The sequence below is a fragment of the Mus pahari genome, chromosome 11 (genome assembly GCF_900095145.1).
Source record: "Mus pahari chromosome 11, PAHARI_EIJ_v1.1, whole genome shotgun sequence".
Classification (NCBI taxonomy): Eukaryota; Metazoa; Chordata; class Mammalia; order Rodentia; family Muridae; genus Mus; species Mus pahari.
In genome coordinates this window covers 22914092-22926098 of record NC_034600.1, presented here as the reverse complement: position 1 = coordinate 22926098, position 12007 = coordinate 22914092, and the positions used below count along the sequence as shown (strand labels likewise).

Here is a 12007-nt window from a genome sequence, read left to right as displayed (position 1 = left end):
AACCATCCGTAACAAGATCTGACGCCCTCTTCTGGAGTGTCTGAAGACAGCTACAGTGTACTTAAATATAATAAATAAATAAATCTTTAAAAAAAAAAGTTACTTCATTGAGAAGAATATAGGATAATCTATGTTCTGATAAGTTAAGTTAAATCAATGAGAAACACTCAAAAAATAATCTCTAGTTCTAAACTGAAGCAAGCACTAAATTGCCATGAGACTTTTACCTAACTCCACTTCCTTCCTGTAGCTCCTCCCTCAGTCCTCCACTGGGCCACAGAGTCTGTGCTCCTTCAATCACTGTCTACATTATTTTAAAATGACTCATATGTCTGCAACTAGGGTATGAAAAAGGTCTTGCATCATTTTTGCTTTCTTATGGGCAAGCGTGTTCCTAGAAGGTGGTAGGCAGTGATACATCTGTCCTAGATGAAAATAAGCAGTCGAGTGTTCTTTATTTCTTGACGCTGAGCGTGAAGGAGTCAGACATCTACAGGACAGCCCATGAGCTCATCTACAAGTGCAGCCACACTCAGCTCCTCCAGCAAGCGTCAGATCACCTGGCCAATCCCCGGCTGAGCCCAGGGCTGCCTTTTCCCTCATGAGAACTCTTGTTCTAGGGTTCTCATAAGTCAAAAGGCTGGAAAATTATCCTTGAGACATTGATGTGTTGACTGGAGAGGGTGAAGCAAATTCTTCCAAGATTTTGGATACACACAGACTTTAGAACTTTCCTCTGAAATTACCAGAGAATCTTGTGACTCTTCCATAACTTTATTCCTACATTTCCCTTTAAAAACTTTTGTGGTTTAACTGCACAGCCACAAAGGCATTTTTAAAAAGCAATGACTTTGTGACAAGGAAGGCCAGTGAAGGTGCGGTAACTGCGCAGACTCATTGAGAGCCATGGAAAGTACCAGCACTTTCCTGAGGCAGAAGAGAGGAACTGTGTCATCTCATTTGCCGTCCTGGAGTTGCTGTGGTGAGAAGACAAGGTGAACTTGGGTTGATTGCCTTTTTTTGGCTTTGTTTTTTATTAATGGTTGTCTGGTCTGCTTTAGAGATGTTCTCACAGTTCAGATATTTCAGTCCTTAGGAAGAAAGTATTTGAAACACATCTTGGAACTGAAACCTTCTTCGTAAGGAAAGAGACTCTTCTTCGTGCTGACATTTAGTGACAAAGTCTCTGCTTCCAAAAGCATGACTGATAGTGGCTGTCACTCTTCGTGAAGTCAGCAAATCGTGCCAGCATTCAGGAATCATGAAGAGCAACAACAACCATGACCATATCAACCATCCCGATCAGCCTGGAACCACAATGAAGTTTACTGTCCTGGAAAGCAATGCCCATTTACCCTGAGGGCCATGAAGACTGAACTGGATCCATCTTCTCACCTACCCAGTGGGTTCCTGTGTAGTTGTCCCATGACCTTGGTGATACCCCCTGGTCAGCGTGAGGCCTCCAGACTTCCGACAACCTACCTTCTTTTGGTCCTCTTCCTTCTCCCCACTCTTCCCTGGCCTAGTGCCATCCTCTGCCTCCCTTTCTCTCTTCTGTGCCCTCCTTCAGCGTCAGTAGAGGTGGAATTTCTGTGAGCCTCTCCGGTTCTCAGGAATGGCTCGCTCCATCTCCTGTCTTGCACATGGGCTCTAGAAAAGCCCCCTTCCTGCACCACGGCCATAGAAAGGCCCAGTGTGTAGACCTACTCACCGCTGAGCCTGCTGCTTTCCTTCATAATGTTGCTGAAGGTGTTCTCATGCTGTAATCGGACTTTCCTCCTCTCTGAAGCCAGATTGTGCTCCACGTGCTCTTGCTCCGTTTGAAGCTGGACAGGTTTTAAGTGAACCTAGAGGAAGAAAGTTTATCTTCAGTTTTGTCATTCACTGCCTCCTTAAATTATGGATGCCCAATGTGAATTTTGCAAAAGCAGATGCCACACCATATGGTTTTTGACTCAAGTAAATGGAGTGTTTATTGGTGATTCCATGAAACATTCTGGTGAAAATCTTTCTTCAAATGTTTCAAGTAGAAGGCCAAAATGGGCTTTGTTCTTTCTCATTTGAAAGCTGCATTTGTTTATTTTTCTCATTTTATAATTTTTTCAGTGGAATTAGAGTACAAAATTCTATAAAATATGAAATCAGTAAAAGAGGGGTGGCATTATAATGCCGCTGAATTTTTATTATAATTTTTCCTGTCTTTTGCAAAATTAAGACAAATCAGGGGGCGGTAATAAAGGCATTCTAGAGAAAAGTATCTTGTACCAAGAGATAATCCCAATATGGAGATTTTATGGAAACAGTCTCTAGTAGGGAAACAAAGAGTCAATACGTTATCGTAACACTTCAGCTGCCCTCCAGAAACCCCAGATACAACAGAGTCCAGGCTCCAGCTCGACCAGAGATGCCCACGTGCTGACTCTATGTGGAAAGATCTTGGCAGCTCCAGGATACCTCCAGTCTGAACTCCACCCTTCACCCAGATAAGGGTGAAAAATTTAGTGACTCGGTGTGCTGTTTAAAGTCCAAAGCTCCCTGCGTTGCCTATCTCAGTTGTTGGCATGTGTAGGTTGACCGTGACTCTGCCTGAGTTGCCTATCTCAGTTGTCAGGAATGTGTACAATGACAGTAGCTCTGCATTGTCACAGTTTGGTTGCATGGTCAGCAGAACGTATTAGATGGCCTGGGAAATTTATACCTAGGATCCTCTGAAATGAAGACCCTTGCATCCATCATGATGGGTCCTCGTCCACAAAGTACATTGTGTGTGCCTGAAAAGGAACTTGAGAGCAATTGCTGCCTGGCCGATGAAGCCCTTGAAGGTGGCTGGGCCATCCTTTTCCCGCTGTCTCGTTTCCTTCCATATAATTCAGTATTATGAGTCCTTCTAAGTACTTGGCCTGCTTAACTGCTGAACCAAATCTTGTTAATCATTGCCAGTTTTATCCTGGGATGAACTCATTTTGAAGAGAGACCCTGCTATTTCTTGTGGTGCAGACCAAACCACAGCCTTTCACATCTCTCTACACGCTATGCTACCGAATGAGAAAGTACCAACTGAAAAATGAGTTGATGTGGGAAAGGTGCTTTAGAGTTTATGTTGACTGAAGTAGCCAGTTACAGTAGCACCATTGTCTCTGTAGAGAAGGGACTGAGATGTCCCAGCTTGAGCATCTTCTGATTGGTCCTAAATCCAAACAGAGGTTTGAGGCTGAATCGGGGAAAGATGGCCTCTTCTTCCAGTTAAAGCAGTGAGTGGTGATGTATCCATCCATTTGCTGTCGAGTATGGGAATCCTGTACCCAGTCCCATAGCACCCTTATTCTGAAAAGTTTAAAGATTTTAAGATATTCAAGAAGAAACTAAAGCAAGATCTCTTTTACCGTTTAGATTTTCATGAACTTAATAAGTCCAATTTATGGCCCAGAAAGGTGCACTTTTTAGATAATTTAAGTAAGAGATATGCTTTTCAGTTTGGACAGCAGCATGCTTGGGCAATGGGAACTTGCTGGCAGCACATTTAATATGAGGTGTACAGTAGAGAGAGGACTCCAGGTGACATGCCAGCCAGGGATGGCGGTGCTCTAGCCCTGCTCTGCCCTCAACACAGGATTGGAGCAGCTCCAGAGCATGGTCAGTGATCAGCTTCTCTAGCTGCAGTGGAAGGCTGGCTTTGTCCCAGCTGCATGGGCATAGGGTCACTCTGAGGAAGAGCTCAGACACGAGGGAGGTGTGAGCAGTAGACCTGGCCACTGGGAAGATATTATGAGAAGTCACTTCGCCTACTCTTTGATGATTCTTGAGTGAAATACTCATAATAATTTGGATCATTACATTTTTCAAATGTGTTGATTTCCCCTAAATAGAAACAATAAAAACTAACAGTGGCATCCTAAATTGCGGTAGATCTGGACTCTGGCTGGCTGGGAGCTGGTTAGTGTAAGAAGATACAGTATTTCTTTGAAGAGTGTTTTCAGCCCCAATGTTCTAAAGTTTATTTTTAAACTCACTGACTCAGCAACTTTGACACTTTCCTGAAGATCTAAAAAAATAAAATAAAAAAATGACTGCACCATGACTTTCAACTCCTTGCTGGATATTTTCCTGCTTAAAAAAAAAAAAATAGTTCAACTTAATTTTAAACTCCATAACCCAAACAAGAACTGAAGCAGTAAGGGATATTTTTGAGAGGTCGACATGACTTCTGGATGATTTAAGACACTTTTTTCCTCTTTCCTAAATTTGGTCCTTTTGTTTTTCTTTAAGGTATTCCCCCAAAAGATGTCCTTGTTCAGTTCTAGGATGTCAACACAGAATAATACCAATAAATATCAGTAAGTAAAACGTCTTGAGCAAGTGAGTCTTGCAGTAAGAAAAACGTAACTCTGAAGCAGTTGTTCCTCTGGCCCTGGCTTACAAGAAAGCTGTGTGTTCACACAGAAAATGTACCTTTTCTTTGCCGACTGGTTTAGCTACAAACGTAGAGAAAGCCACGCAGAGGAGCTTCTGGATGCCCGTGAACTTGTCCTGGACTATGACCTTGATACTGATCTGCAGGGAAGGAAAACAAACCGTCAGTCATCCTGACGATAGATTCAACTGCGTCACACACGTCTCCAAGCTTGTCTTTCAGTTTTTAAACACATAAGCATTTTAATTTATCTTTGTGACACTATCTCGGTGACAATCTCTACACTAGGACAAATGAAACTCATCTGACGTTAGGAATGCACACAATTACCATGAAAAATATGTGCGATCTAGCTTTTTAGAGTATGTTATATAAACCTATTACCCAGAGGAGGTATTTATTAACTTCTAGGTTAATTTTCTTCCAGATACACATAGGTTATACTACATATACAAAACGTAATATTACACACATACACATGTAATATTGCACATGATTTTTAATGTGTATATGCTCATCAATGTTTATATACATCATAAATTTATCATGTTGCATTTGAAGTTCTACATTCCAATTCTTTTTTTTTTTAAGATTTATTTATTTTATGTATATGAGTACAATTTAGCTCTATGGATGGTTGTGAGCCTTCATGTGATTGTTGGGGATTGAATTGTGTAGGACTTTGCTTGCTCCAGCCCAAAGATTTATTTATTATTATAAATAAATACACTGTAGCTGTCTTCTGACACACCAAAAGAGGGTGTCAGATCTCATTGTGGGTGGTTGTGAGCCACCATGTGGTTGCTGGGATTTGAACTCAGGATCTGTGGAAGAGCAGTCAGTGCTCTTACCCGCTGAGCCATCTCGCCAGCCCTACATTCTAATTCTTAACAAAGTTTGTCTTGCTGCAATAAGCATTTTAGAATCATATTACTGTTGAATCGCTTCTCAAGAACAAGACACCTGCCAGAGAGGGACTGCCACAGTTTTTAGCCTTAGTCATTAGGTTTTATACCCCATGATAATGGGCACAGAGTTGCCATGTTAGTTGCAGCTTGGTTTCCTCCGTTTGTCTTCTTCCAGGGCACTCAGCAAGTAACTGAAGCATTTTGTGAGGTCGCTGCAGAGGTGTCTCTCCCTCTGTATGTAGATCCCTGAAGCTGGCTCGGCAGACTTGCACTCCACAGGAAAGAAGTCTCAGATTTGGTATAATAAACATTCCCCTAATATCTCAGCCAGATAAGCAACACTGTCTTCTGAGAATAATGGGCAGACTGGGGTTTCTCAGTTCAGCACTGAGCACTGAATGATAAAGTACATGCATTTCTCCATCTGCACCAGGAACTCCATGCACAAAAAGAACCAATAACCCATGACTCACCTTAAGTCACTTAATTTAAAACAGAAATTAGCATATGCATGGCAAATCTTACGTTAACTAGATAATAATGAGCCAAATATAAACCAATTATTCCTCACTTCTATAAATAACCCGCACCCACGTAGATTTTCGTGTTAGGGAAACAGACAAGGAAGCATAAAATAAAAGATCAAACAAGCATAGCTACAACTCTGGAGTGGTAAAGTTCAGACACTATCAGCTACCAGGACAGTGGCCTGAGATATGTGTGATGGACAAGTGCCCGGAGACAGGGCATTCAGGAATTCACTGTTAGGGAAGAGCAGGTAAGACTGGAGTTATGCTCTATGAAAAGAAGACGAAAACAAGATAAGAAGGAACGGAACATAATATTGCCTTTTCATGCTGAAGGTAATTCCCAGATGTCTGTACTAGAAGGGAAACCCAGTTCTGTTGAGTTAAAGAAGCAGAAATCAAACAGATCAAGGGATCTGAAACTTGTTGGGCAGAATACCAGGAAAGAGATATCTACATAAAGAGAGAATTCTGGAAATATGCATATAGTCTTCTTGGGTCTTTGGGTTGATATCAGTCTGAGCACGCACAGCATGAATCTCACAAAGCTAGACCAGAATAACTTCTGAGGAACCCGCATCACATTAGAGAGTGGGAGGTGGATATTTTCAGCTCCCCCACACTGCTAGGAATCTTCTGAGTTCTCTCTAGGCAGACCTCATCAGACATTCATAGAGCCCACAGAAGACTTCGACTCACAAGAGGCCTTTTACTGACTAGTTTTCATTACAAGTGGAGAAGGTGTGTAAGGGGATGGAGACACAGAGTTTGGGTAATAATATTGCAAGAAGAAGTAAGAAATAGATCTTTAGTTTTCAAAACACAATAAGAACACCCTTCCATCTTGCATGTGAACTTTGCCTGAATCCTACAGTAGCTGCTGTCACACTGAGCTTGAGTGACATGGCTGAGTGGGGGAACATCGGCTCTTTAGTATTCCATTGTGTATCTGACTGCAGATTTAAGGGCTTTCTGAAACTCAGGATCCCTATCAGATGGAAGCTTTGCTCTGAGCATTGAGCAGTTCTCTAAAAGCAATGAAGACATGAGCCCCAACAGGCACACCTAAGAAATGGGTACCACTCACCTCCATGCTTGTGCTGAACGCCCTAGTCACTTTTGCTCTGATGGTAATAATTTGTCCAATTCTGTTTTCAAAGAGAAAGAACGATCTCAGTGATCCTAGCACATTCCATTTTAGACTTAGAGATTTAGTAGACACATTCGGCATAAAGCAATTCCACCCTAACTTGTTAATAATACACATGTATCAAAAATTCAGGTTAAAACTAATAGCAAAGGTAGGCCTTCAAGTCATGCTTATAAGGATAACAGACTCCCTCTATTAATCAGAAAAGAGCTCTTGCAAGGACTGTGTACAAGGTGACCCTACCTGAAATAGATTCTTTTTGTGAGTAGCTGTTGTTCCCCATAGAAAATTCAGATAAGCACACAAGTAGACCTGTACCACTGATGTTTACTTTAAAACCTTAGTTAATAAACAAACAGACCAGCAAACATACCGAAACAAACCAGGCCATCGGTCAGCCTTTTAGGTAGACATGGGTCCTCAGAGTTGCTTCACAGCCCACCAACTCCCGACTGCTATTGCAATTCTGAAAACATTGAGGTCAAGTTTTGGAGTCACTGATCCCGTCATCTTAGCGGAAGCTAAAAAGCTGCCTAGTGTAAGCTCCTTTGCCGGCCTCACCCCACCTGATTTCATCTGAACTACTTTGTCACAGGTCTCTTCATACTCATATTTGTGGGCTCAACCCCATCGCCTTGTCTCCTTCCAGCCTGTGATGTCAGCGCTTATCTCTCTCAGCCTTCAACCACTCTGCTTTCCTGAGTTTGTCTTTCAGGCAATGAAAATAGTTTAAGGTTTCTTTCTCCTTCCAAAATCTTTTCTTTCCATTCTCATTTATCTGCATGCTTGACTTTCCTGGAAGAATCACGGGTTCTTCCTAATTTATATTGCTCACTGAGTTTTGACTAATGGTGGCACGGAACTAAGGTGTAGTGAATGAGTCAGGGCTGCTGAGTGTGATGACGGAAGGTTTTCTCTGAGGTTCAGATACAGAAACACACCAAGTCCAAAGGCATAGAAAAGAACAACTGAAAATTCATTGGCAACAGAAACCTTTGTCTTTAAATAAAGAGCTGTCCTCAGTGTGGCCATACCAGTGACAAAATGAATGCCTTATAATGCTGTGCATTCTCCAGGCAGCATGCCAAAGGCTCTGAATCATAGCAATAACCCTGTGTGGTCAACATGATTCCCATTTCATTCTCAACAGGAATTGGGCTTCAGTGGTGTCATAGCCAGCAACTGACCGGGCCACAATTCAAACCCCACTCTTATCTGAGATGAAAGCCCTGGAAACATGGTCCTACTTGGCTTCCTAGAAAGGACAGCAATTAATTCTACTTTAGTCACAGCAGAGAGACTTGTTTAGCTATATTAAAGACAGTCTATGAGGTAAATCAGATGCTTTTCCTGGAAGAATGACCATATCTACTCAATGCCTTTGTGCACACATAGAGGCCCTATATACTGTATCTATCATAGTCTGTAACAATATAAGCAGAAAAGCCAGGAGACAGGAATTTACATATATATATATATATATATATATATATATATATATATATATATATATATATTTAAACAAGAAACTCTTGTGTTGAAAATCTGAACAAATCCGTATTGCAGTATACTTTTCTTAATGTTTAGATGAATTTAAGTAATTTAAGTAAGTAATTTAGAAATTGATAAAGGTCATGCAAAAACCTTCACAGATGGGGCTTAGGGTACAAATGTCCTATGCACTTTGACTAAGCAGTTCTATTTTAGGCATCTATTCCCAAGATACACTAGTAAAGCTGTAAACATGCAGCATATAAATCCATATATCGAAGTATTATCTGTAATAATGAGAGCAATTCAGCATTTATTGATGAGAACCAACTGAATAGGAATCTATACAATGGATACCAAAGTACCTGTTAAAGTGATGAACAGCTGTGTGCATTGCTCTAGGGTGGTTTTATGGGCTGACTCTTGTATGGAAAAGGTGGAGAAAGTGGTATAATACACTGGAATTTATTTGTTAAAAATATGAATAAGCACTCACTTATATTTTAATGTAAAGGAGTAATTATCAGATATAAAGGTAGATACTTAAGAGAGAAGAAGAAACCTTGGAAGCAATGAAACAGAAACTAAATATACCAGAGTGAAATGTATTTTTCACATTTGACCCTACTGCTTGTAAATGTTTTAAATGAGAAATCAGATACAACAAAACTACAACGCAGTGTTAAAACATAGAAAGCAACTGAACTTGGTTTTTAACTCTCTGGGAGAGTTCTTTTGAGTAACTTCCAGTGGCAGTGATTGGGGCCATGTTTTTAAAAAGAACCTGGGTATTTGTGAGTATTTACTGAAATATTTACAAATCACGACTAGAATTAGCTTTGGAATAATTCACATATGGGAAAGGCCACAGAAGGTCTTGATACGAGTATATGAGAACTGACCATTCTTACAGGTCAGGGATGAATATGAGAACTGACCATTCTTACAGGTCAGGGATGAATATGAGAACTGACCATTCTTACNCCATTCTTACAGGTCAGGGATGAATATGAGAACTGACCATTCTTACAGGTCAGGGATGAATATGAGAACTGACCATTCTTACAGGTCAGGGATGAGTTCTTATGATACACCATCTTGTTCTTTCTTATTTTATTGTCTGACTTGAATTTTTCTTCCATACAAGCTGCTAAAGCAATTGTTATAGCTAAAGAAGCTCCATTTTATGTTAGGCATCTATCATGGCACCCACCAGCCATTTATCTTTGACTCTGGTCCCTGGCAGGTAAGTTTCCAGTAACCTTGACTCCACACCCAAAACTGTAGAGCTGTATCTACTTGTTATGATATGACTGAATTTTTTACTTCTGTAACTTGCTTATGCAAATATACAAAGATTGTATTGAGTTGCCTTAATCACTTAACTTGGCAGAGCAGAACAATTTTTTACTTGCTTGCATATATATATTGAAGTCCTTCATGTGGTTTTTCTCCAAGTCTTCTTTGTGTTCTACTTGTTCTGGTCTCTCCTGCTGATCACTGGATTCAGTTTTCCAGGGTTAGGTGTCTTTGGGGTATGGTTAATATGAAAGTTTTGTTTTATGTATTCTGCATTATTAGAAGGCTGGTTCTGAAGTTGGGGTATAACCTCCCTACCCCTCCAAAATCTCTGTTCTAGGTCAGAAAGCCATCTGACTCTAGAACACAGAGAGGAAACAAAGCAGATGGAATACAAGCTTTCTTTAAGATTTGTAAACTTATTGAATACAGTTAAAAAGCTATAAAATAAAAATGTGTAAAGAAAAGAAAAACAGCCTGATGCCAACGCTTTCTGAGTTCCTGTAGATGTCTGGATTTTATAGTTTTCTGTTTAATGGCCTCTAGGTTACAGACACTTAAATTATTCTACAATTTAATGATATTATAAAATAAAGGATACTTATTTTCATATGCAGACACCTACAAACTAGTTACAAAATAAAATAAAATCAGTGTAAAACTTCTTAATAGTAACTCTAGATATGCTTGCTTAAAATGATCTGGACTTGTTAAAGCTAATATTCCTTTAGCATAAGGAAATAACCAAGGTTATTGGACCTTCCGCTACAAATACAGTCACTCCTTCTAGCTGGTTGTATACAATTAGGTCCTAACTGTGTGAAGCCTCAAGGTTTTCTGGAGAAACTAAGGTATACATACTAGAAGCTAAGACTAAGGGTGGGGCCCACCTATGCAGCAATGGAAAGTTGTTAGAGCCTGGGTAAAAGGCCCAGATATCTAACATTCACTTAGCGAGTCTTTTCTTACAACAAATGGTAAGTTATTTATTAATCTTATGTCTCCTCTTCAATTTTTTAAAAAAGGGGTTTATAAAACAATTAGGATGGTTAAATGTTAATTAGAGATGTCTCACTTTTTGGTGTCTCCCCCACTTGCTTGGTTCTTGATTACAAATATTGTTCCCTCATCCTAAGCGGGTATTAGATATAATATCCAGGGATATTCAAAACTCTTGCTAAAATATAAACTTTCCTTCTTTCAGGATCTGAAAGACTGTTGCAAGAGGATGTAAACAGAGGAGTTCTATAAAATTCCAAGCCCCCCCCCCAATTAGCTTAAAACTTGTAACAAAAAGGTAATAATTAAAAATGTATACACAGGTAATTGTAATTTGCTATTGTATGATTTTATGCAATTTGAAATCAACTCTGTCTATTCCTTTTTAGACTAAGGAGCAACAACAGGTCCCCAAGATAGTTTGGATTAGAATAAATATTTTTATATGGTGATTTTTGTCCTGAAATTTTAAAATAAAAAAAACAACATATGTTTAATGAACAAAATATATTTGATAAATAGAGCTTATAAATTTCTAAAGCTTACTCAGATTAACAATAATTAAATTGAAGATTTTTGTTTAGTCTTTCTGTCTTTGATAACTTTGTTAAACTTTAACTATTTGGATAAACTAGTCATACAAGAAATTATAATATTCTTTAATGGTATACTATAAAAGACTCAAAAATAAAATAAAATAAGGTTTCCAATCTCTCTATGGGCTGTATTTATGGTTTTATAAAGTTCCCAGTCTCTCTGCGGGCTATAATTATGATTTAAAGTTTTATTTTGATATTAAGAGAGCTTTGATTCAAAAATTATAATTTTAAGGCTAAAATTCTGATTTTATTAAAGCTGCTAACTTCTTATAAACTATTAAGGATAATTATGACATACAACTTAATGTTCAGTCATCTTATAAATGATTAAGCTCTTTAATGTGCTCAAATCTATGCTTATAATCATGCTAAGTGCAAATGTAATTCATTTGCAGGGATAAGCTTTATCTCGTTTTCTGTATGTGTTTCAGGGTTAAGCCGGAAACAAGTCCCTAAAACAAGCAAAGTCTGTATAGTTCATATACACTTAATAGGTAACGGACCTCAAATTTGTCAGAGGTCTGATGAATACGGCATTCAAGGTGTTTAGTGGGGAAAACAACTTACTATGAGCGCCGGGCGTGGTGGCGCATGCCTTTAATCCCAGCACTTGGGAGGCAGAG

The 12007-nt window shown here is 39.4% G+C and overlaps 1 protein-coding gene across 2 annotated transcripts in view; it reads right to left on the bottom strand.

The window, feature by feature from the left end:
• The window catches only part of Acot12 (acyl-CoA thioesterase 12), a 39439-nt gene that overhangs the window by 17725 nt on the left and 9707 nt on the right, over positions 1 to 12007 (bottom strand). The window contains exons 2-5 of one of the 2 annotated variants that reach the window (XM_029544078.1): positions 7370 to 7462; positions 6934 to 6994; positions 4450 to 4551; positions 1712 to 1847 (exon numbers count right to left, since the gene is read on the bottom strand). In XM_029544078.1, the coding sequence (XP_029399938.1) occupies positions 1712 to 1847; positions 4450 to 4551; positions 6934 to 6939 (244 nt within the window). In that variant the 5' untranslated portion in view covers positions 6940 to 6994; positions 7370 to 7462. The remainder of the gene's footprint in view (positions 1 to 1711; positions 1848 to 4449; positions 4552 to 6933; positions 6995 to 7369; positions 7463 to 12007) is intronic. The other variant, XM_021208224.2, reaches the window with a different exon arrangement.